Source organism: Nannospalax galili, unplaced genomic scaffold, assembly GCF_000622305.1.
Source record: "Nannospalax galili isolate Female #2095 unplaced genomic scaffold, S.galili_v1.0 scaffold658, whole genome shotgun sequence".
Classification (NCBI taxonomy): Eukaryota; Metazoa; Chordata; class Mammalia; order Rodentia; family Spalacidae; genus Nannospalax; species Nannospalax galili.
In genome coordinates this window covers 19373-44314 of record NW_008340714.1, presented here as the reverse complement: position 1 = coordinate 44314, position 24942 = coordinate 19373, and the positions used below count along the sequence as shown (strand labels likewise).

Here is a 24942-nt window from a genome sequence, read left to right as displayed (position 1 = left end):
GGCTGAGGGATTCCAGTCCAGGCCTCTCTCTTCAGTCATGGTGCTGCTTCAACCTTGGCAATACTTGACATGTAATTTTTGCCTCCATCTTCATGTCTTCTCGTTTGTTTTTAAAAATAGGATCTCACTAGACAGCCTAAGATAGCCGAAAACCTGCTGTATAAGCCACAGTACCCTTGATGATCCTCCTGCCTCAGCCTCCTGATGGCTGGATTTCCAAGTCTATGAGCAGTGTTTGTTATGTTTTCTCCTTTTCTGTCTTTTATGAAGATATGTTACAGTAGATGACAAGTCTCCTTGATCCAGCATCTCGAGAACTTTATCTTAATTACAGTTGCAAAGGCATTTGTTCCAAACAAGGGCACATTTTGAGGTTTCAGTGAACATAATTGGGGGTACAATCCAGCCCTTTGTAGGCACTTAAGAGTCTCTCTCCCTTATTCTGTCTGAACATAGATATGTGTTCACAAGACAAATCAGAGGAAATGGTTGCCGTGAGGTTTTGTTCTAGTTGGACAGGCATGTGTCTTAGGTCTGGGTATCTGGAGCCATCATCACATGGCTGTCAGCTCCAATGGCTACAGACAACCTTCTTTCCCAGTTAGAAGTCACTTCATTACGGATTAAGAAATCTTCAGTTAGGCTAGGTGTGGAGGTGTACATCTGTAATCCGAGTACTGGCAGTACTGGGGAGGCTGAGGTAGGAAGATGCAGAGCTCCAAAGCCAGCCTGGGCTATGTAGTGAGTTCAAGGCCAACCAGGCTATACAGTAAGACCAGTTCCAGAAGAAAACCAAAAACATGGGTCAGTAGGTGGACTTTTGAGCAAGGTGGCCTGGGAGGGCAGAGGACAGAGGCCGGTCTGCTTGGTAGATATGGGAGCCCATGCAGTCTTCTTGGCCTCACCACCTGGAAGAAGCCAGCTTACAAATAGCTCAGGAGTGTTTTTTTAAAAGTCTGTTTTTGTGCTTTTGAGTCAGGTCTTGTTCTGCAGCCCAGGTTGTCCTCAAACTTGTGGCAATGCTCCTGCCTCAGACTCCCAAATGCTGGGATTACAGGTATGAGCTACCATGTGTAGCCAGAAGTGTTTATCTAATGGGGAACACAAAGATTTGAGAGGTCTTGGCTTTTTCCAGATACCTTATGATTACCACTCCCAACATTTTAAATGTTTTCATTGAGGAAGGCGTGAACCTACTCCTGCAAGTTGTCCTCTGATCTCCACATGTGTGCCAAGGTATGCATGTGCACACACAATAAATTAAAAAAATGTAAAAAGAGGGCTGGAGAAATGGCTCAGTGGTTAAGAGCACTGGATGCTCTTAGAGAGGACCCAAGTTTGACTCCCAGCACCCACATGGCAGCTAACAACCATCTGTAACTCCAGTTCCAGGGGATCCAATGCCCTCTTCTGGCCTCTACAGACATTACACACACACACGTGATATACTTACATACATGCAGGCAAAACATTCATGCACATAAAAAAACTTATACAGGCAATTTTGAAAGAGATGTATCTTAGCTCTGGGAATTGCTATTGAATATGTCAGTACTGTTGTAATGAAAGGCTTCTTCTAATTATGTGGTTATTAAATAAATAAGAAATTTTAATGTAAAAAGAAAATTAAAAAAATATAAAGGCCTATCAATTTGTCTTGAATAAGACCATACCCCAGAATGTTCTCTCCCTCTCTCCTCCTCCCACCCCCTTTTGAGACAGGGTCTCACCAAGTAGCACTGTTTAGCCTGGAACTCACTATGTAGGCCAGGCTGGCCTCAAATTCAGAGATCCACCTGGCTCTGCCTCTCGAGTGCTGGGTTTTAAGGTGTGTGCCACCACACCCAGTTCAGAACGTTCTCATTTTAAAAATTACATTTTATTTATTTGTGTGTGTGCCATAGATTGCATGTGGAGGTCAGAGAGCAGCCTGCAGGAGTCAATTCTCTCCTTCCACCATGTGGGTCTGTGCTGGATAGCTTTGGTTGTCAACTTGACACACCTGGGTAGAGGGAGCCTCAATTAGAGAATTGCCTCCATTGGACTGGCCTGTGGCCATGTCTGTGGGGTATTTTCTTGATTTTTGAGTGATATGGGAGGGCCCAGCTCACTGTGGGCGGTGCCACCCCTGGGCAGGTTGTTCTGTATTGTATAAGAAAGCAGGCTGAGCATGGGCCAGAGGAGCAAGTCAGTAAGCAGTGCATTCCCCCATGGCATGTGCTCCAGCTCCTGCCTCCAGATTCCTCCCCGAGTTCCTACCTTAGGCTCCCTGATAAATTGTGACCTGGGAGATGTAAGCCAAATAAACCCTTTCCTCCCCAAGTTGGTATTGGTCAGAGTATTTTGTCACAGCAATCGGAGGGAACAGGGTCCCAGGGATTGAACTCAAGTCATCAGGCTTGGCATCAAGTGCCTTTACTTGCTGCGCCATCCTTAAATGTAAGCATATTTTCATATATAGAGAGACAAAATCCTGCTCTGTAGCTGAGGTTGGCCTCCAACTTGTGGCCTTCTTGCCTCTACCTCCTAACTGTTCAGTTTTAGGCATGTAGCACATCTAGCTGTAGGTATATTTTAAATTAGTTGTAGCACATGCCTCTCTCTAGATGGGCCTGGATTTCCCAAGCTAGCCCCCTGCAGTGTGGCATGGGCTTTGGACAACCATCTGTCCATGATCACTTGAGGCCCTGGGGACGTGCCTACATCTCAGTGGCTGACTCACACCTGTCGCCCCAAGGCCTCCTCTGCTGGTTGCTGAACCAGAAGCTACTCAGGAACTGAACTTGCTTTGACTCAATTCCTGAGACCCTTCCTTTGGCTAGAATGAAGAAGATATGGTTTAACAGGAACTGAAAGTGCCAGGGGAGTTTCTAGATAGCCCCTTCCCAGTTCCATACATAGGAGAGAAATGTAGACTCCTATAGTTGGAAGAGTGGCTAAGAGAAATTTCTGGGGCCTTTCTTGGAATGCATTACCACTCTGAAATCATCAGTAGCTGGGTTTAGGTCTTGACACCATTTTTCCCCAAGCAGCTGGTCCTGTTTTCAATTTGGTCATTTGGGAGGAATGCTTGTCTTCAAGGACCCATTTCTGTGCATGACTGTCATGGTCACATCCCTGGCTGGCCTTTCTGTAAGAACTGGGGTGATGCAGAGCTCTGCCTGGTAGTTGACCTATGGCTTGGCAGCTCTCTCCCACTCAAGTTAGGCCAGATGGGTCGAAGACAACACCCCACTCAGGCCAATAGGCCCTCTTTCCTTGGCCCCTGCTAGAACCGACTCTGCTCCAGTCCCAGTTCTGCATGCTGGCCCATGGGCACTGCTCCAGAGGAGACCATTTGGGCCTCTTCAAGAGCAGTTTGTCACCCTCTCATTCTTTTTCTGTTTATCTTTCCAGAACTATTTGTAACAGCCCATCATCAGACCTTGTGAATGCTTCCTTTTAAGGCAACCAGGGCATTGGGGTGGGGGAGTTATAAAAGTCTTTTTGAGATGTCTATATGAAATCTTGGCCTTCTCTTTATTTGTATAGGGCATGATGCCAGAATTCTCAGCCTGAGGGTTCACATGGATAAAATGCTATTGTGTCCAAGAATGCTGGTAGTTGAGGTCTCATTTAGCAAAAAGGTGGCATGCTTGGGGACAGGGAGTCAAGACAGACCCAGTCTCTGCTCACAGGCAGGCTCTGTGGGGCATTCCATCTTCCTATTAAGTAGAGAGGTTGGATTAGGCCTCTGAGGGATCTTGAAGTGTTAATAACCTCAGATTTGAAGAAACAGCATAGTATCCTGCCTCTAGGTCATAGCACTAGCCTCATGCAAAGAGGCTGTGTGTGTGTGTGTGTGTGTGTGTGTGTGTGTGTGTGTGTGTGTAAGTTTTCCAAACAGAGCTAGGCAGATAAAGAAAAAGACTACCAATTAACTTCTAGGGTCTGGACATGTTGCCAAGTACGAGTGCAAGCCTCTCATGGTCATTGTACAAACAGCTTTCTGGGAAGCGTAGGATCCAGTGTCAATCTACATGCGTGTGGAGTGGGGGTGAAGGTACAGCCTTATTGAACCTTCAGTGCAGTCTCCATCAGGTCACCAGTGGGTCACTGAAGGGCTACTCTGGGCGCAGGGAGGTGCTCATCAGCTGTCTCTCTAACGCCTCTATAGCCTTGCATTGTCACTGAAATAGCAACAGTCACATGATACTCCAGGCAGCCTGCAAACTGGAGGCACACTGGGAAGCTGTATTGGGGGCAGGCCACCTCCCCGGGTTTACAGGAAGTCTCTGGGCTCACTCTCCCACCCTTTGACCACCCCCCTGGCCACTTGCTGTTTTTGTCAGTGGGCCTTCCTCAGGGTGACTTGATGCAGGCACTGTCAAAAAAAAATGTGATGGCTGAATGGATATGGCTGGGCTCTTCCCATGCCACCACCATCTAGGCAGAACCCATGTCACATGCCTGTTTCTAACAGACGCAGCTTCCCTGTAACCTGGGCAGGCTTCTGAGGGAATGGCCAGAGGCAACTAAGGACATCCACCTCCTCTGCATGCCATTGGGAGGTAGGGTCCAGCCACCCTACCACTTGCCATCCCACTTGCCAGGCTAAGGGCATTTACACCAGGGGTATGTCCAGAGGTGAGAACTAGGGCCTATGCTGTGTGTGCTCCTAGTCCCAGGAAAGCAAGCAAGACTGGCCAGCTGCCCTTTCACCATCTGTCCCACCTGTAGGGTCAGGACATTTCCCAGATGACTTTTCTTCTTCCCCCTTAGCTAAGGCCATAGTCCTTGATCAAAATAGACTACCCCATGCCTGGGGGCTCAGCTGCTGCTCCATATATTGAAGCTGCTTAGCTGGTACCTACCTGTGGGTACCAGACCCCATCAGACCAGGCTTTCTCACCGCAATGCATGCTGACCCCTCCCCCTCTATAGCCTGAGTGAACAGAGAGGCTTCTGTACCCCTGGTCCCTCTCTGTGCCTGCTGCTTCTAACTTTGCCAAGCCTCACAAGAGCAGGGGTTTAATGTAGAGTCACTGACCACCATTTCTCTTCTTAATCCAGAAACCACCACAAACAGAAGTAGCCTCAGGAGACTTTAATTAAAGTGTCCGTGGTCCTTCCTGCACACGGGGATGGAGTACAGACAGCTGAGCTCAAAAGCAGGATTGCAGCTAAGAGGGCAGCTACCAACTGGGGAGGCCAGGATACCACCAGGAAACCAAGCCCACTGTGCTCAGAACCCAGGTTGCAAGGCAAGAAAGCATCACTTTGTGCTTTAGAGTCCAATGGCCACACCTGATGGGCAGTCCCACTAGATTCTGGGCTATCACCCTCTTTGCAGAGGGAAAGCTGAGTCACCAAACTCCAAGAAACACCATACATTTTCCAGCCTCACACTGGCTTTGCCAACCCACAGGCCTGCAAGGTGTGAGACAGGGTAACAGAGGCAGGCCTAGCTCCAAAGTCACCACTGCCACCATGGCTTGGTGGTGGAGGAGCACATTTACAACTACACAAGAAAAGAGCAGGCATTCCATCATTAAACAACACACAACCCATATAAAGAAAAGTGAAATGAGGAAGGAGGTGGGTAAGAGAATGCAAATTGGCACATCGATATATTGCTTTCCAGTTTCAAGGCGACAGATATAAATCAAGAGACAACACAGGGAACTGAAATAAGGGCTGAGTTTGGCTTTTCTAAGTGTGTTCCCCTCAGAGGGCTGGAGAGCCACTGAGATGGAGAGGGATGGGCAGCTAAGCCAGAGGTACCCACTGGGCCCAGAAACATGCAAGGGCAGAGGCTGCTTCTGCTCTCACCACCCACAGGGTAGCTCTGCTCTCAGAAAAAAAGGCCAATTAAAAAACACTGTATGCAGAAAGACACCCTCAAGGGGCTTTTGTTTTCTGCTCAACGCCTTGGGAAGGTTTAAGAACAGACCTGGGGGAAGTCCATGGCCCTGGCTGTCAGGGATCACCATGTGCCATGGGCTTGGCAGGTGCTGTACGTAGACATATCCACCTCCCTTGGAGTATCTGAGCAGGTACAGGAGTCTGCATATGACAATCTACATTTTCTTCTGAGCCATGCCCTTCTTTCTTCTGCTGCTTAGTGGTATCCCTTTCTAGAGGACCAGCTCAGGAACAAAACCTATCAGTTTCCTTTATTCCATCTCCCTGCCTATTCCAAGTCCCTCACATTGTAGCCCTGGCTAGCCTGGCATTTACTACATTGCCCAGGCCGATCTTGAACTCATGGCAATCTTTCTTTCTCAGTCTCCCAAGTTTGAGAGTCCAAGACCCTCTTTTTAAAAAAGTGATGCAACTATTTATGGATTTCCTTCTTCAAAATACTTGGTGGTTCCCACGCTCTTTTTTCACTAAGCTGGGTGGCCGGGGAGAGTTACAGAGACTACCCTGGCTCTCACTGAGGGGCAGGAAGCATGGGGTGGGAGGATGGCAGCTGGACCTACCTTTCTATCTGCCTTTAGTAGGCGCTCCCATTCCCAGGCCTGGCTTTCCTAACCTCCATGTTTCTGATGCTCCAGAACCATCAGAAATGACTCCAAATGAAAACAGAGCTGGCTTCTGAAGGAAGACAAAATGATCCCGGGACACACACTGTCCGCGGCATACATTCTAGTATCTTAGTAGGTATCTGAATCTGTTAGGAAAAAAATTAGAAACTATGTATAAAACTTAAAAATATTCAAGTATCAAAAAGCTATTTCGGATCAAAGTTTTAAAACAAGTCACTGGCAACCTGCTGCTTCAGAGCAGAAACTTCTACAAAAGTTAACTAAATCTGTTCAGTTGAGAGCAAGGAAAGGAAGCGATCTGTGTGTGGGGCAGCAAGGGACAGGAGAGCAGAGGCAGGCCAGAGAAGTCACAGCCTTTGTAAGTCAAAAGGGAGAACTAGTGCCAAGTAGGCAGTCAGAATCGATGGTCACTCTCCCTGGGGAAGGAACTGTAAGGTGCATGACCTGGGCCTCCTTTCCCTTGGTGTCTGGTCCCTGGACACATCTGAGCTGCAGATGGAGTGGCCTCCTGAAAAGTGTACAAACAGCAAAAACAAAGCAAGGGGCAAACAGCAGGAAACAGACCTATTTCTGCACAGAAATCCTTTTAGAAAGAAAAAGCAAGCAGCAAATAGAGTCAGGATGCTACAGTGTTGACTTAGCTTCTCAAACCCTGTTACAAATAGAGCAGAATTTCTAAGTCAGGGAAATCCAAATGTTCCCACCCACACAGGGACATGGCTGTGGCCCCCACTGTACGAAGCAGCAGCGTTTATTCAAGACACAATAGTGAGGGAATCTGGTGGCGTATTCCCCAAAGAGGGTGCATCAGGACAAGTGACCCAGTAGAAATTTTTTTTTTTTTTTTTTTTTTTTTGTCTTTTTGAAGCAGGGTCTCCCTGTAGCCCCAGCTGTCCTGGAACTCACCATGTAGACCAGGCTGGCCTTGAATTCACAGAGATCCACCTGCCTCTGCCTCCCAAGTGCTGGGACTACAGGTGTACGCCACCACTCCCGGCTTGAAATTTTTTAAACTATGATAAATTAAGTTAATAAAAACCACTCCTGCTAACCACCTCTTTTCCTTGCAGGCAGGCCAGCAGAAGTCGGGCTGGCTTGGGGTGCCCTCTGGTGGCAAAAGCAAAAAGCACAGTCCGAGGCCAGCCTGGGGCTTGCAGACACATCTGGAATGATCTGTGTAGGCCATTGGCCTTTTGCTTTGGGTACTTGTCTCTTGGCAGATGGCCCAGAGCTTGAGAATGGCCCAGTTATAGAGGAAGGTTCCATTCCCACTCTGCGAATGGACCCTTTAGTCACAGGTTTCCAAGTCGTTCTCTTGGCCTCTTGAGATGATGCTAGGCCTTTAGACTTCAGTGGAAAACAGGATGCTCTGTCTCTTGCTGTCTGGGGCAGGGATGGCCTCCAGCTGCAGGAAGTACAGCAACACTTGGACCTGCCCCGGGAGAAGAGGTAAGCAAGTCAGAGGGGTGCTCTAGGCTGTGGGTGGGAAGCCCATCTTGGCTCAAGCTCACGGATGGGCTCAGGTGCTGAGGAGTCCCTCACTTCATTGGATTAGGTGGAGTCTTGACTATACATGACTTGGGGTTATTTTAAGATCCAGGCAAGGTGCACCTGAAGGATTATCCGGTGGGTTGAGCCAGGTGTCCTGTGAAGCCTGGCCAGGTACAGAGGGAAAAGCAAAGTGGCCAGGCCCCTCCCTGGCCCTCTCAGTGGTCTGGGCTCGGGCTCTCTCCACCAAAACCTCTGCACTGGAGGTATGAATGACTGGCAAGACTCAGGGCAGGGTAAGCAGAGGTCACCTCTTTTAAGTCAGGTGACTAGCGTTTGTCTCCTATACCTGGGACATGACCTCCAGGGACCAGCTGTCAGTCATGGTGATGGGCTGGCTGGGGTTGGCAGGGAGCTTGCTTTCCTTTTCTGAGGGTCGAAGTAGCGTGGGGCCAAAGACTGTGGCGAGGTTGTGTAGGGACATCTTGTTCACCGTCTCCTTTTCAGCCACCCTGTGGAAAGTCAGAGCAGAGGGTATAATTTCAACATCACAATCGGGATAGAAGTGAAGACACTGTCCACCTGGAGTCCCCATGGCATATCATGACAGGCATTACCCCTTTCTGCCATGTGCAGTCTACAGAATAGTCACCTGGGGAAGGAGAGACCTTAGCTCTCGTTGTGCTAAAAGCAGAATGCACTCAAGTTTGAGGAGCACGAGATAAAAAGAACTTGAGGCCAATGGGCAGCTGGGGCAGCTCCAGGCCATGATTTGGGGGGTGAAGGACAAGTTCAAGTGTACTTCTGGCTGTGGCTGAAGCGTCTTGTATTTGCTTAAAGCAGAGGAAGGGAGGATGGCAATAACTTTAGTAGTCTCCAGAATGGGTGTTAACTGTAGGCCAAGCAAGAAGAAAAGGCCCTTGGTACCAGAGGACATCCCTACCCAGCTTCCTGGGGTCCTGGGATGCATGGGAGAATAGAGGCTACCTTTTCAAGTGGTCCAGAAGGAAAAGGAAGGTCAGCAGGTTGGCTTCCGGGAGGGACAGCAACAAGTTGAGCATGCAGCTCTCCTTTGCAACAGGGTCTGAAAGAGCTACAGAGGAGGAACTTTAGTTCCCAGGATCATAGCACAAGCTGGAGACTTCTCCAGAAGATGGTCAGATGAAACACTCAGGGCATGTACTGGAAGATGCTGGGGAGTCCAGGCTCACACAGCACTAACAACCCTCTAGTACCACTGAGGACCCTGTGGCAGATGCCGATGTGGCATGTGAGACATCCAAAAAGTCTTCTCTCATCTCAAAGGGGCATTTGCACCTGGGGTACCTATACAGCAGGCTCTTGAGAGTAATTGCTTATGGGTAGAACTATACTCAGGGCCTCTTTCTGCTGCTGCAGGTACCAAGGAAGAGCCCAGGTATGGAAGGAAGCAGCTAGAGATGGGGCAAAGAGTGTTGAAGGCACTAGGCCCCACCCCCACCTCTAAGAGCTTCCCTTATTATCATGTGTCCCTCGAGGGCACTTTCAGGCTTGAGAGACCAGGTCCTCTGGTGAATGGGCCCCATAGGCTGGGCTATCCTAAGGGGGAGGTGAAGTCTGTATTTTCCTCATGTGCTAGGGCTTGCTTCGGGCATCATCCTCCAGGTTGACTAAGGGTCAAGGCTGGGCTTGACTCTCTGCTTGACTGGGCCAGGACATAGTGTTAGAGGGATATAGGGTTCTCCCTGGCTTGAGAAGCCATTCACTCAGCCCTGCTCTAAGAAAGGAGGGCTGTGGCCTTCAGGGCCCCATATCTAGACACAGCCATGATGATACAGGCTGATTACCTCTCCGTGAGAATGGGCTTGGCTCTTATCCCCCACCCTGCACAGCTACTTTTCTTAGGTGGGTTGAAATGTGGACCATGGCAAAGGTAAACAGCTCCGATTCCCCCTCCTAAGGTGCCAGTGGACAGGAGAACAGGTAGGGAAATGCCTCCCACAAGGTTGAGGCCTTCAGTGCTCACCAATGCCCTCAGCGAAGTTAGGGTAGAACTCATCAGTGAAGAGGGGCTCAGGCAGCTCACGGAAGTAGAGCTTCAGTGTGCCAGCAATGGCGTTCACATCCATCTCGCTCATCATCACTGATACATCCTTGTTATCTGGAAAGAGCATGAAAATGGAGCCTCTATGTGGATTCCAGGACTGGACTAATGCAGTCCCTACCATGTTGACCACTGTGTCGGTCCAGCCCTTTTGCACAGTTTGTCTTCTTCCTCCCAAGCATCTGTGTGGTTCTGAGTCTGGGGCAGGGTTGTTGGGGAAACAAATGTATCCCCACACCTCTGCCTGCTCCATGAGAAGCAACCCAGCTGCAAAGCCAGATGGGCCTGGGCAGGAGAAGGTGGTGAGGTCATAGAGCTGAGTAGGAATTGGGCAGCTCTGTTCTATACATAGCAACTGCCCAGGTGGCAACATCTTCTACTAACATGAAGGCACTGGGATGATTTGAGTCATTTTAGTGTTCACACTGGTGCTTTTCTTTGGATTCAAGTAGCCATTGGTTCTCTGCACCACAGGGCAGGCCCACTCTGGTTGTCCAGAGGTACTGGAGAGACAGCAGGGCTCACCCAGGGGTGCTGGGCCCTTGACAACTCCAGGTGAGGGTGGGTGGTGGGAAGACTGCAGGAACAAAGTCTTGCTGAGTCCTGCTTCTGATGACTCCTTACTCTTTGAGGATGTTGGGTAAGGCCCCTTTGTGAGTCTCAGGGTCCTTGCTTGGAATATTGGGGCAGTTCTGTCCTCCTGCAGTTTGTGAGGCAGAAGCACCACAGCATCAGTAGGAATTGGGTCAAATCTGTGCCTACTGTCCCACATCATCCTGAGGTGGGCCACTGTCAAACTACATTGGGATTTAGCATCTCCTGTCCGCCCCAGGGTATCAGGTCAAGGCCTACAGAATCCCAAGGTCCAGCCTGATGGCTATGGCCAGAAGATAGAAGATTTTTTTTTAAAAAAAGATTTATTTGTTTGTTTAATGTGTGTCTGCCTGCATGGGTGCAACCCATAGAGGCTAAAAGGTGTTGGGCCCTGGAACTGGAGTTACACACAGCTTTGAGTTGTCACATGCGTACTGGGAATTGAAGTGGGTCCTCTGAAAGAGAAGTAAATACTCTTCTTTTTCTTTTGAGGCGTGCAATGTTTGAGGCAGCACCTGAACTCCTGGTCTCAAGTGATCCTTTTGTCTCCTGAGAAGCTGGTAATATAGGTGGATATCAGCATGCCCAGTTCACACTATGTCTCATCTTTATTTATTTATTTTTGGTCTTTTTGAGACAGGGTCTCCCTGTAGCCCCAGCTGTCCTATAACTCACTATGTAGACCAGGCTGGCCTTAAACTCACAGATATCCACCTGCCTCTGCCTCCCAAGTGCTGGGATTAAAGGCGTGTGCCACCACGCCTGGCTTCATCTTTATTTTTATTATTATTATTGTATTTTGAGACAGGATCTCACCCTGGCGAGCCTTGAACTTGTATCAATTCTCTGTCTCTGTCTCATGAGTGCTGGGATTACAGACGTGCTATCTAATTATCCTTTTTTCTTATGTGTATGAGTGTTTTGCCGGCATGTGTGTAAATGTACCTGTGTTGTACAATGCCCACAGAGGTCAGAATAAGGGTGTCACGTCCCCTGGAACTGGAGTTTCAGATGTTTGTTAGCCACGTGGGTGCTGGGACCTAAACCTGGGTCTTCTGCAAGAGCCACCAGTTCTCTTAACAGCTGAGTCATCTTTCCAGCCCCATCTGTCTATCTATTATCTATCATGTATCTATCTGACATAGGGTCTCACTATGTAGCTAAGGCTGGCCTGGTATGTACTATGTAGACCAGGCTGGACTCAAACTTACAATCCTCCTGCCTTATACTCTTGAGTGCTAGATTATAGGCTTTTTCATGCTTTCATGTCCAGCTTTCACCTTGTATTCATAAATAATAAAACAATAAGGAAAAGGTAACGAGAATGATGTGACAGGCTCTCTGGAAGTCTCAACATGGATGCTACCAGCCACCTCCATCCCACACTGCCTGGGCAATACTCACTGACGTCAAAAGCTGCCTTCAGTGCCTGGATGTCCGTGGCCACTCCAGATACTCGGTAGATGCCCACCTCCTCCATGCCCCGGCGCTCAATCTCCTCCACACACTGGCGCACAATGTAAGGTACTTTGGACCTCTCTCTCCTGTAGTGGGGAGAGAAACTGTCCTCAGCGCCCTGTCAGCTCTTTGTATACCTGGAGATGTGTGTGAGAAAGGTGTGCAGGGTGGGGGCTACACGTATAACCTTGGGCATGATTTCTTTCCTGCTGTGATCTCATAGGTAGCGATGCGTACATTTTTATCAGGGACTTTCTAAGAGCCTGAACCAGCCAATTACCTTTCAAATTGCACATGATCCTCTGTAAAAGGTCAAGAAACTTTTTTTCCCTCTATAGTGTTGAAGAGAACGCAGATATACCTTACATATGCTGGGCAAGTACTCTAGCTGTATCCTCAACCTAGGAGGCTTTTCTAGGTGAAGCTGTCATAGGAAGTACAGGTAAAAAAGATACCAGGCTGTGAAGTAACAGAAAGCTGTGTAGCGTCCTGAAAGGCAGTTGTGCCTCTAAGACGGGAGATGGGATAGGATCTTGACCAGCTACCTGGCTGCTATGCAGTGAAGTCCTTGATGCTCTAGAGATAAGCCCTATGGAAATCAGGCACTGTGCATCTGCTGAGTGTTCAACTCTTTAGGGTTATCCAAGCACCTTGCCATTCTAAATGCTTTTCTCTGCCTTAAAAAATATTTTAAAGATTTTATGTGTATGAGTGTTTTCCTGCAAGTAAGTGCACCACATGCTTGCAATGCTCAGGGGCCAGAAGAGAGCATCAGGACCCCTGGAACTGGAGTTATGAATGGTTGTTAGCCCCTAGGAGGGTCCTGGGAACCAACCCCCGCCGGCTTCTATAAGAGCACAGCCAGTGCTTTTTAACTGCTGAGCCACCTCTCCAGCCTTGCTTTTCTCTTCTGAATTGTACCAACAGATAATCCCAGACCCTCCTGGTAGAACTTTGGATCCAGAATACTTTAAACACAGAAAGAGCCAGTGCTATGTGGAGGCCTGAACTTAGCTTTACTTAGAGCTGGACTCAGCACAGTGAAGTCCTTTCCCAAGCCCCTCTCACATGGTTATATGGGAGAGGTGAGGGTGGTGTCCTCCTCCCCAAAGTGCTGTGGGACAGCAGTGGTGTTTGCACAAGTGGGGAAGTCTGGGTGTTGAATGACATACACCTCATCCCAGACAATCTGGGCGGTGTGGTGGTGGTGGTGGGCACAGTATGACTCCATCCTGGGAACGGAATGGAATCTGTGAGGAAGTGGCCTGTATCTCCAAGAATTACCCTCAAACCAACAAACAGGCTTCTCCTAGCAACAGACTTATGACAAAAGGGCAGGGGTTGGATTCATTCACCAGGAACCTGGGATCATAATAAATTCTAAGTGAGAGAAGCAAGCCCTGCACTTGGGCAATTCCTGGAGTCAGGCAGCAGCCAGTCCGTTGTTGCCAAAGGAAGGAGGTAAGGATATTCCAGAGCTGGTTTTGCAATAAACACGGAAGGTGGCTAAACAAGCACAGTGCTCCCCGGAGCGGAGCAGGGACACCTCTCCACAAAGCCACCAGGGCTATGCACTGGGAGAAGGGAACAGACCTGCTCCTTCCCTTGGAAATGCCTGCAGAATGCTCTCAGTGAACAAGCCCACACCCTCTGACTCACTTTGTGACCACGGCAATCTTGACCCCGAAGACCCCTGTCTGTTTGCGGGAAGGCATTCTCTTCAAGCTGAACTCTCTGCTTGTGAACTTGACTGAAAGTTTTACTTCAACCTGCAGTAGAAAGAAAGGGCATAGACCTTTCTCCCTCTGGTTCTCAAAGCCTGAGGTCTCAGCGGGGATCCCAACAAACCTTTCTACCCACAGGACAGACAGATCAATGTTCCAGAGTAAGGGAGAGGAAGCCCCTGGACTAGCCAGTTAAGAATCAGGAATGGTGAAGACTGGACAAGGACTAGTTTGCCCAGAGTCTCTTCCCACAACCTCATGGTTTCACTTTCTTCTTAAATAAAAGTTAAAAAAAATAAGTAGGTGGGAATGGGGTGTAGCTCAGTGGTAGCACACATGCTTAGTATGTACAAGGTTCTAGATTCAATCCCCCAGCATTAAACGCAAAACAAATAAACAAAAACCCTCAAATACTCCAAATGAAACATCACAATAACAGAACAAGCAGGCCAAGCATCCTAATCTGGAAATCAGAAGTCTGAAATGATCTAAAAGTTCTCAGAAATTGGAAGCCAACCTGACACTGCATGTGGAGAATTCCATACCTGACTGACCTCCTGTTAATGAGTTAAAAATACATATAAGGTATATATTAAATACTAGTGAATTGTGTGTTTATATTTGGGTCTCATATCCAAGATTGCCTATGGATATACAAACATTTCAAAATCAGAAGGAGGAAAAAAAAGGAAATAACCTCCCCACCCCCCCCCCAAAAATCACTCCAAAACTGCTTCTGGTCCTCAGCATTTTGGATAACAATCAACCTCTATAAATTGCCCCAAGGTAGCTGAAGACTAAGGCTCTCAGTTTTTGTGGGATGACCTCTGGGCCTCTAGAACCACAAGAGGGTGTGCACAGTCTGGCTGGGGATTGTTTCAACCACCAAACCGGGAGGATTCCTTCCTTCTTGGGGGGGGGGCAGGGGGATGTCTCTCCTCAGCCCTGCACACAACACTCTTGCTCTGGTGGTTTTCCTTGTTCCTGTCTACACTGCTCTGGGGGCCTCTCCCCTCTCCAGACACTGTCTCAGGCTTAGCCTTCTTCTGACTCGTTTTGGAAAGAACTGGAGTCACTCTAACTTTTTGTGGGAAATGGGCACAAAGAGAGCCCTGTAGGCACATACCCCATTCATGGCAATGACAGTCCGTTGCCAGTCTCTGTTCTGCAGGGTCTGGGGGTCCAGCTGAAAGCAAAGAGAGGGATGATTAAAAGAGGCCCTTGGGTCTGTTCAGAGGCCCTGTTCTGGTAATGGCCATCATAGCCTACATGGGAAGCAGTCCCACTGTGGCCAGCACCTCTATCCAGAGGCCAGGAGTAGCCACAGAAGGGAGAGGGCCTGTTAGAAAGCCCTGGAACCTCAGGGCTTCCTAACAGTGTAAGTGTGTGGTAGCTCAAGGCCATGAACCTCCCTTCATACCGCTCACCCCAGATGTGGCCTAAAGTTTTAATTCCCTTTGTCAGAAGTGCTGCAAGATGCTCAGTGGAGTGTAAGCAGGTAGTATAAAGACCCATTTCAGTAGTGACTATTAGAGGCACGACATCCAAGAGCCAATCCTGTTTTCCCCCTGTGTTGTGGTTTGGCATGTGTCAAGAGAGGCTTCTGGTCAAGTCAGTCTTATGGCTTAGTCAAGCCCAGAAGGATACTGAACCTCACCTAAACACATAGTTGAGGGGCAGAAGGCAGCCTTACTGCAGTCCCTCTAATTCTGGCCTCTATAGAACACTGTCTAGCAGGTGGTCTATAGGAAACTATCATTTAATGTCATCTAAATCAAGTCTTCATGGATACCACATGCTGTCCCTGTAGGTGAAGGCTCTGCCTCCCCTTTCTGATGAGCACTCATTATCACAGACTTCAAAAAGACTACCAGCTAGGTCTGATGAATAAGTACCTGGGGTTGAGGGGAGGGTGTCCTTGTTCACCACCACCACTACCACCGACAACAAAACCTACTATCTAGGACTAGAGGTATGGCTCCATGATAGAGCTCTTCCTGGCACCCACTAGACCCTAGTTTTTATCTTTAGCACCCAAAGAAATAAGAAATAAAGAATACCACTTTCCTGGGCTTTTCCTACAAAGAACTAAGCTCCTTTCAGGGTGGGAGTCTATGGTATTGGACAGCTCCCTTACTTGCCTTCTCAGTTGTCTGAGGAGGTTTTTCCCTGTAGGGATTCCAGGGCCCACCTATGTCCTACATGTCCAAGGAATGGGGCATCATGTCCCCCCTTCTTCAGAAACAAATTGAGCAAGACAAACCTCTTTCCCTCCAAAGACAGTAATAAACTCCTCCCTCAAAAACCCAGAATCAGCAAAAGCCACAGACAAACAGTCAAGACTGGGCTAGCAGTAGGGTGTGGGAAAGCAGTCATCTGAGACATCTGGGTGATAGGGTCCCCCCCAGCTCCCAGCCCACCCAGAGCCCAAAGTCCACTCACTGGCCCACCTTGCCCTTGCACACCAGACATCGGATGTGGGTCCACAGGGCAGTACCTCGGGCACACAGGTGCTTTTCAGCAGAGGTTATCCGGCTCCCGCCTGCCCGGCTGGGGTGGAAATACCGAAGGAGGCCCTGCATGGTGCTGGGGGTCAGATAGCAAGAGGCTTGTAGGGCTGGATAGCAAAACAGTGGTGAGCTCCTGGCCTCTGCCTCCTTTTGAACAGGCTTCCAGGGAAGCTCCGCCCTACAGTTAGGCCAGCCAAGGTCACAGTTTCCCATCACCCTTACATTCCACTTTGTTGTCAGTGTATGGGAAAAACAGCCTCCCTGCTCCCAAGCCTATTGGTTACGGGAATTCCAATATGTCACAGTCTCCTCTTAAGCTTCCTTTCTAAGTGGCTGGTTTCCTGTGGTCCAAATTTGGAGACACTGAGTAACATGTATGTGACTGGCCAGTACACTTCAGGCTTTTAATGCCCTGAAAACTGCTTTGAGGACTGCTGGTACTTCCAAATCTCATGCATATACAATGGAATCAGGGCAGAGGACACCCTGCCTATGGATCCTGCTCCCTGCAGGCAAGCTGTCTGAGCAATGAGCGGCCCTGTACAGAGTTCTAGACATTGTCCACTCTCAAGCACAGACAGCTACCTACTCCCACCTAGAGCTGATGCTGCCATGTCAGCGCTCCATTAGGCCCCTATCTGTAGCTTAACTTGGTCTCTGGGCACTGAACCCTCACAGCATCCTTAAATAGGTGGATCAAGCAAGAAAGGCTATCCTGAAACTAGCTCTGCCTCAAAGAACGGCGTGTGCTTAGCAGGGTAGAAGCTGCACAAAGAACAGCAGGACGAGGAAGGTTGGACTATACCCCAAACAGCATTCAAAGCTGGCACACTCTCATGTGCAGTTATTTAAAGCATCAGAGAGATAAACAAACAAGAGACTGGGATTTGAAAAATACCGATGACTGAGGGGAGGCTGGGAAACAGCAGTCAAGGGAAAAGCTAAAACACTGGGGTACCACTGAGGGGCCCTCTCTGGGTTGTAAGGTCTCAGTGGGGCATGTGCTTGCTCTGCACAGGTACTGGGCAGGCAACATTTGGCTGCTCACACTCAGTGACCTCAGAAGGACAGTCTTTATCACTGCTGTCTCCTTGGGGTTGGACTAGGCAGGGGCCTTGGAAGAACAGTTGTGTTCAGTGGGTCTGGTGGACCGTTTTCCTAGAAAACTGTCTAGTAGGCACACTGCAGGACAAGCTGGGGAAAGGCAAGCTGGGAAAGCCTAAGCCCAACTGGGACAGGTATTGAATGGGACTTGGAGCCTCTTCTACCTAAGACTGGAAAACAACTGTTCACATAGACTATGAGCATGTGCTCACAGTTTTTAGCAACTATTGATATTACCAAGTGGATGACTCTTAAAAACATTACCAGTCATAAAAGACCACTTCTGGTACGATTCTATCGGTATGTGAAATGTTCAGAATAGACAGATCTCTAAGGACAAAATCCAGATGAGCCTGATGTCCCTGTTGGCACTTGAGTCATAAGCCCAGCAGGACATGCGAAATAGGAGAAATGGTACAAGAGGAAGCAGGGCATGGTAGCGCATGCCTTTAATCCCAGCACTCAGGAGGCAGGGGTAGATGGATCTCTATGAGATTGAGGCCAGCCTGGTCTGCATCGTGAGTTCCAGGCCAGCTGGGGCTACAGGGAGACCAAAAAACTAAATAAATAAAATAAATAAAAAGGCACAGAAGGAAGGAGAAACAGGAAAAAACAAATTTCTATGACCTAACTAAGAGAAGGAAAGAGGGCAGGGGAAATTATGAACAGTGACAAGGCTCTAAGAGTCTTGGGCTTTGCTGATTCTAGTAATTTCCTTTGGGCCGATCCTAGCCTAGGATGTATAGGGCACCAGACAGTGCCTTCAGGCCCTGGCCCTGCCCTGCCCACACCCACCAAGCTACAGACTAGCATCCTCCCAGATACACTATGCATCATGCACCCCTACAAATCCTGTGCTCTTGCTGGTCTTGGGGTATACATGTCTTCACCTTGAGAACTCTTCCTGAAGACACACCCAGTGTTTCCTTCCCTGAGGTCTCTCAATGCTGACCTTGCCTTGCCATCAGTGCCGTCGGAGCCTGTGATAACTGCAGCAGGGCCTGCCCTGGCTTTTGGCACATCTGCAATTACCTTTTCGGGGCTCTCTGCACTGAGAACTACAAAGCTTTGAGATAAATGTCTTCTTGTTATGGAGTCCTGGGGCCTGGAGAGTAGTTTCTCCGTCATGAAGGCAGCACAACAGGCTCTTGTGCATGAGGTCTTTGCTGGGTGGGTCACACTTAGGGCCACCTTCGGAAAGGGCACTGCTGAAGGCCTTGTGTCCCGACCTACATGCAAGGGCTCACTTTTTCTTTGCCAGTGACGCCCTGAACAGTTGGTGCCATCCTGGTATCTGTGTCCTCAGTCAGGGCTACCACATCCCTCTGCCTCTCTGGCTATGGCTCTCATGCCTCCTAGGTTCAGGAAAAAGGATCCCTCCATTTTTCTCTTATGGAGCTCCCACCTTGCAGGAAGAAAAGTGGGGATCTGACAGTTCAACTGGGACAGTCATTTGAAGAGTAGGAGTAGAAACCAAAGACTCAGGTTGTGGTTCCCAAACTGTGTTTATCAGCACCATTTAGAAAAGCAAAAGCATACTGAGTCAGGACCTCAAACCCCGAAGTGGGTGGCACCTCCTGCCTGGAGATGTATATGAGAAACATCACTAGAGACTCAGTTTTCCTCCTGGTCCCTCCCTTGGGCCCTGCTCTCCTGGCTGGGTCTGGACTTCTTGTCCTCCCTTGGACACTTCATGGTACTGTGCCTTCTTGCCCTTGGCAGTAATGGCCTCATCTCACAGTAATGCCTAACAAAGGTATATGGCCATAGGCTATACCATCCCCATTGACTCCCAGTAGCTGGAAGCAGACAGCTTGGTACACACCCCACATAGCAAGCACTGTCAGCACTGATGTCAATGGGAAAGCCTAGGCTCAGGAAGGCTGTCTCCAACAAGTCATGGATGCCTCTTCCAGGTATATCCCACCCAGAAAATGGTATCTATAGGAGAGAAAAAGCCAGGAGGCAGGAGAAAGAAGCCACACGGGGGTGTCAGGGCATCATCAACATCACTGCTCCTCCTACAGCTTCCTTCCTCCTGGGATCCCACAAACAAGTCCTTGTTGCTAGGAGCCTGGATCTCCAGGAGCCAGACCAGGCACTGTGTAGGCGACATGAGTCAACCAAGCCCTTCACAGGGCACTCTGGTTCCTTCCTGTTTAATGAGGCTCCAGAGGCCATTCATCTTGGAGACCAAAGCAGTACCCAGGGCTCAGAGCAGGATCTGGCTGTTTCCACTGCCTCTTCACTAATAGTGATAGTGACACATCACTGAGTGTAAACTGCATTATGTCCCCCCACTCCAACTTATAGGTAAGAAAACAAAGCTGGGCAGGGGTGAGTAGCAATGACTCACTTGGATCACACACAGCACGGTAAGGCCAGGGAACTGACAAAGATTGTCTTTACTAAGCTCTAAACAGTCTCTGATCTCTATTCAATGGAGCCTCATCCCTGGGCATGCTCTCAAGAGCCCAGTTTGAACAAGAAACCTGATCAGTCTTATTAGAAACTTCTATCCTGATATATTTTGGGGGAGGGGTGTTTGTGTGTGTGTGTGTGTGTGTGTGTGTGTGTGTGTGTGTGTGTATGTGTGTTCACATGTGTTGGAGGCCAGAGGCCAACCTCAGGTGCTATTCCTCAGGTGCTGTCTATCTTCAATTTTTTTTTTTTTTTTGGTCTTTTTGAGACAGGGTCTCCCTGTAGCCCCAGCTGTCCTGGAACTCACTATATAGACCAGGCTGGCCTCGAACTCACAGAGATCCACCTGCCTCTGCCTCCCGAGTGCTGGGATTAAAGGTGTGCGCCACCACGCCCAGCTGTTCTTCATTTTTTTGAGCCAGGATTTCCCACTGGCCTAGAACTTGTCAAGTAGGCTGGACTGGTTAGACAAGTGAACCCTAGAAACCTGCCTGTATCAACCTCTCCAGCACTGAGCTGACACTGGGCTTTGTTTTTTGACAGGGTCTCCCTGTAGCCCCAGCTGACCTGAACTCCCTATATAGACTAGACTGGCCTCAATCTCACAGAGGTCTGCCTGCCACTGCTTCTGTCTCATGAATGCTAGGACTAAAAATGTGCACCACCAGACCCAGTATATATACACACATTCCATAGCATGTGTGTGGAGGTCAGAGGATAACTTGGAGGAGTCAGTTTTCTCCTTGCACCATGTTGGACCTGAGGATTGAACTATCTTTAGGCTTGGTAGCAAGGGCCTTTACCCACTGAGCCATCTCATTGACCCTTTTTATTTTTTTTAAATGTGGGTTCTGGAGATCGAACTCAGGTCCTCATGTTTGTAAGGCAAGCATTTTACCAACTGAGCTAGCCTCCATCTCATTCAGCTCCAAGTTTTGTTGAGACAGTATTTCATGAAGGCCAGGCTGGTCTCAAATTCAGTATGTAGTCAGAACTGAACTCCAGAATTTCTTGTCTCTACCTCCCAAGCGCTTGAACTACTACAAGTGTGCAACACTACCCTTGATATCTGATCAGGCCCCTATCTCCCACCTTCCTCCAGGTAATGTCTGCTCAACTGGCCTACCTTCAGCAAGAATCCTATTAGGCTGGTCTAGCCAGAATCCTCCCTCCTCACATTTCCTCTTAGTAATCTTCCATTCATTGACTCTCACCCTGTTCCTTGGTTGTAAATTCCCACTTTACGCTGTATCTGGAGTTGAGCCCTGTTCTATACAAAGGTCTCTCTTTCATATTGGAATTATCCTGAATAGGATCTGTTTTTACTGCCTTCACTATCCTCCAGCTCTGGGTTTTCTCTTCTTTTTCCTGGACTGATGCACGGCACTCAGGCCATCTGAAAAAAAAGCAAATGCATCAAGAAACATTTTGTTCCTATGTGCATAAAGTAGGAATGGTAGCCATAGTTTAGGCCCTCAGTGATAATCTTGAGATGGTGGGAGCTTTCAGAAGCGGGGCCTAGTGGAAGGTCCTGACGTCACTGAAGAGCTGCTTCTGGGAGGGATTACAGACGTTCTCATGGGACTCTTGAGTTCTAGTGAGGTCAAATTGTTGTAAGATCAAGCCTGATCCCCAAACTCTCCCTGGCTTCCTGTTTCAAGATGAAATCTCATCTTTCCACGGAACTACTACTACAATGGCCTTCTCAACCGAGAAGACCCTTACCAGAGACTGAACCCATGGGCTGCTGCTCCATTGTGGACTTTTCAGCCACCAAAACTGAAATAAATAAAGCTCTTAAAAAAAAAAAAGGTAATGTTTCAGGTATTTTGTTATAGTACAGAAAAATGGACCCATGTGACACACAACCAAGGGCCTAACTATGGCTATCATTCAAACTATAACTATTACTTGGTAGATGTGAAAATACCTTGGTTCTTTAAAAAGACCAACACTAGTAACATGGGATATTATGAACTGCCTTGGTGTCCAAGGGGAATACAGTCAATCTATGTGGCTGGCTCCATACAAAGGTAGGAAGGGTAAAGGCTACATGGTGGGGCATGGGCAGGAAACAGAGAAACATACTTGCTTTCAGGCCCACTCTCAATGTATGGGAGTCCCAGAAGGCCCCAAGCCCCTGAGTTCCCTAGGGAGTTTCCACAGTGAAAACCTGCTAGTAGCCTGCACATTCTAGGACTCTGGCGAGGCCGGGGCAAGATCTTGCTAATCTGAGAGAGGGGAATATGGGTTCTCCTCACAAAGCCATAAATTACTCAGGGAAAACACAAGGTGATTTTTACTTCCTGCTTCTGGGGAAGGAAGGTGGTGCTTTTGGGTGTACCCTATGCTTTCATAGGGGTCTAGGATGACAAACCTTCTTCTTCCCCTAGTGGCCTTACACAAAGATGGAAGGTCTAGGCAATGGAACACAATACCCCAAACCTGACCCACCTCCAGGTCAGGAGGAGGCCAGATGCAAGTGGCTGAGCTATGTCTAATAAAATACATCATAAGGACAGTAAAATGAGAGGCAGGAGAATTGCCTGGAAGCTTGCAGTCCAGCTCATCTGGAGTATATAGCCTAGCAGCAGAAACAAAAGACCATGAACAAGATGGAAGATGTTCTACGATGTAGTTTAAAAAAAAAAAAAGATACACTAAAAGGAATATATATACATATATATACTGGGACTCCCCCTACTCCCTCTTTAAGACTGGATTTCTCTATGTAGTTCAGACTGGCCTCTAACACGAGATCCTCCTGCCTCAGCCCCCAGAGTGATCACAGGTGTGTGCTACTACACCCGACTGCAAACGGATTTTTTCCTAGCTACCACTGTAGAACTGTTGGGCAGAGTCATGAGGGCAGGTAGTGCTACTTCCTGTCTGCCTAGAATTAGTAAACTCTGGCGATATTTCCAGGCTGGAAAACCCGCACTGGTCCTGTATGGGCACATTCCCATGGCTCTCCTATACCAGGAGGGGGACCCACGTGCACCCTGTTCAGGTATGCAGCTGGAGGATGGATCTATATCCCAGAAGGGAGATGAGTTGACTCTGGGTAGGACTCCTACTGTTCCAAAAAGAGATGCTGCCATAACTACCAATTACAGCCTAGGGCACTACCTACTATGATTTGGGGCTATTGTATCCATGGAGGTTCTGAGGCCCCAGCTGTAAGAACAAGTTTATCAGAAATTGGGGGATGGGAGGGAGAACAGGATGAAATACAACAGTCAGAGGAGACGGACTCATGAGGGTGCTGGCCCAGGCTTCCCATGGCTCTCCACCCCATCCCAAGAACCAGGCCATCTCAGCAGTCTTACATGGGAAAGATCATGGAGCATCCAGGCAGTCTCACCTGGACTTGGCCTTTCCCCATGAGCCTGTCTGCACTCTCGCCGTCCTCCTTGGCAATCTTCATTTTGTTGTAACACTTTTCATAGCACAGTATCCGCAGAGTCTGGGAGCCTTCCAGCTCTATCTCAAACTCCTGTGGTCCCAAAAGAAAGAAAGTGCCCACAAATAAACAGGTAGTTCAACATCATGTCTGAACCATGACTCACCAACAATGGTGCCCCTACTGCCCTAGAATGACCTGTGCCTTGCACAACTCTCCTCACTTGATCCAGGGACCTTCAGGAGCATTCTCTATGGACAACACTGTCACTACACGGTAACTCTGCCTGAATACTTCTGGAAGCTCTGAATCCCTCTCAAACTTAATTTAAACTTGGTAAGCCAGCATTGCCAAAGAGTGGTCTCAGCACCATTGGTATCAGACTCTCAAGAGTGCTTGTTAAAGATACAGATAGTCTATGACTTTGGGTGGCAATGTCCTATAATGTGGGTTCATTTTTAGGGCAGTGAAAGTATTCTGGATGGTACTGTTATGAAGACACATGCCATTATTGATTTGTGAAAATCAACTGATGATGTGTTGATACACATTTACTGATTGTAAAATGTCACACAAGATTTTAATAGTAGGGAGGGTGTATGGGAATCTGTCCTTTCCCTTAATCCTGCCATGAACCTAAAATTCCTCTGGAAAATAAAATTGAAACTAGCAGTATAAATCAGTGTATAGTCATAGCATGTGCAAGGCCCTGGCTTCAATCTCTAGCTCCATAAAATAATGCAAAATTTAAAATAACTTCCAGTTTTTTAGGTTTATTTAATTTTTTATGTATATGAGTGCTTGTCTGTATGTATATGTATGCCTGGTGCCCATGGAGGCCAGAGAGGGTGTTGGGTCCCCTGGAATTGCAGTTACGAATGGCTGTTAGCACCATGTGGGTGCTGGGAACCAAACCTGGGTCCTCTACAAGAGCAGCAAGTGCTCTTAACCACTGAGCCATCTCTCCAGACCTCAATAAATTCTATTTTTAAAAAAGTAATCCATGGAGGGGCCAGACAGAAGGACTTGCAATGGTCCCCTGGGCTTCGCTGCTGTTGAGTATGGTGTTAACTTGCCCCTCTACCATCCCTATGGTGCTTGCTAGGAATTTTGCATTTTCCACCAATGCTTGGGCATGCATGGGTCCTGGTGGGGGGGGGAATGGAGGTAAGTGGAGCAGCTATTTGGGGGAGGATGTGTCAAGAGTGAATCCCCTTGATGATCTATATGCACAGGAAGTGACCTGGACCCTCCAGGCCTTCATACTTCCCTGGATCTGTGGCTGATGACTCCCACCTGAACCTTTTGCAGCCCACCTAAAGTCCCTTTTTGATGCCTCTATGGGGTCACCGCCCTCATGCTCTCTGCAAAGCCTCCTACAATGGGTCCTCGTGTGTTTTTTTGAGGTCCAGCTGGCTTGGTACTTACTATACGGACCAGGTTGGTCTTGAACCCCAGACAATTCTGCCTCTGCCTCCCATGTGCTGAGATTGCAGATACAGGCCATATGGTTTAGACAACCCCCTCCACCTTGCTACCATCATAACTTACATTTGGCCTACTGTACTGGGAAGTCCAGAGCGGTAACTACTGGGTTACGTGAATCCTTGTGCTACTGAGGCAGCAT

At 48.4% G+C, this 24942-nt stretch overlaps 1 protein-coding gene across 1 annotated transcript in view; it reads right to left on the bottom strand.

The window, feature by feature from the left end:
• Window positions 1–5070: 5070 nt before the first annotated feature.
• The window catches only part of LOC103736271 (breakpoint cluster region protein), a gene marked incomplete at its 5' end in the record, with an annotated part of 32256 nt that continues 12384 nt past the window's right edge, over window positions 5071–24942 (bottom strand). The window contains 8 exon segments of the mRNA XM_008835758.2: window positions 5071–7962; window positions 8368–8530; window positions 9006–9111; window positions 10024–10158; window positions 12100–12239; window positions 13813–13922; window positions 15004–15063; window positions 23277–23408. Coding sequence (XP_008833980.1) covers window positions 7873–7962; window positions 8368–8530; window positions 9006–9111; window positions 10024–10158; window positions 12100–12239; window positions 13813–13922; window positions 15004–15063; window positions 23277–23408 — 936 coding nt within the window.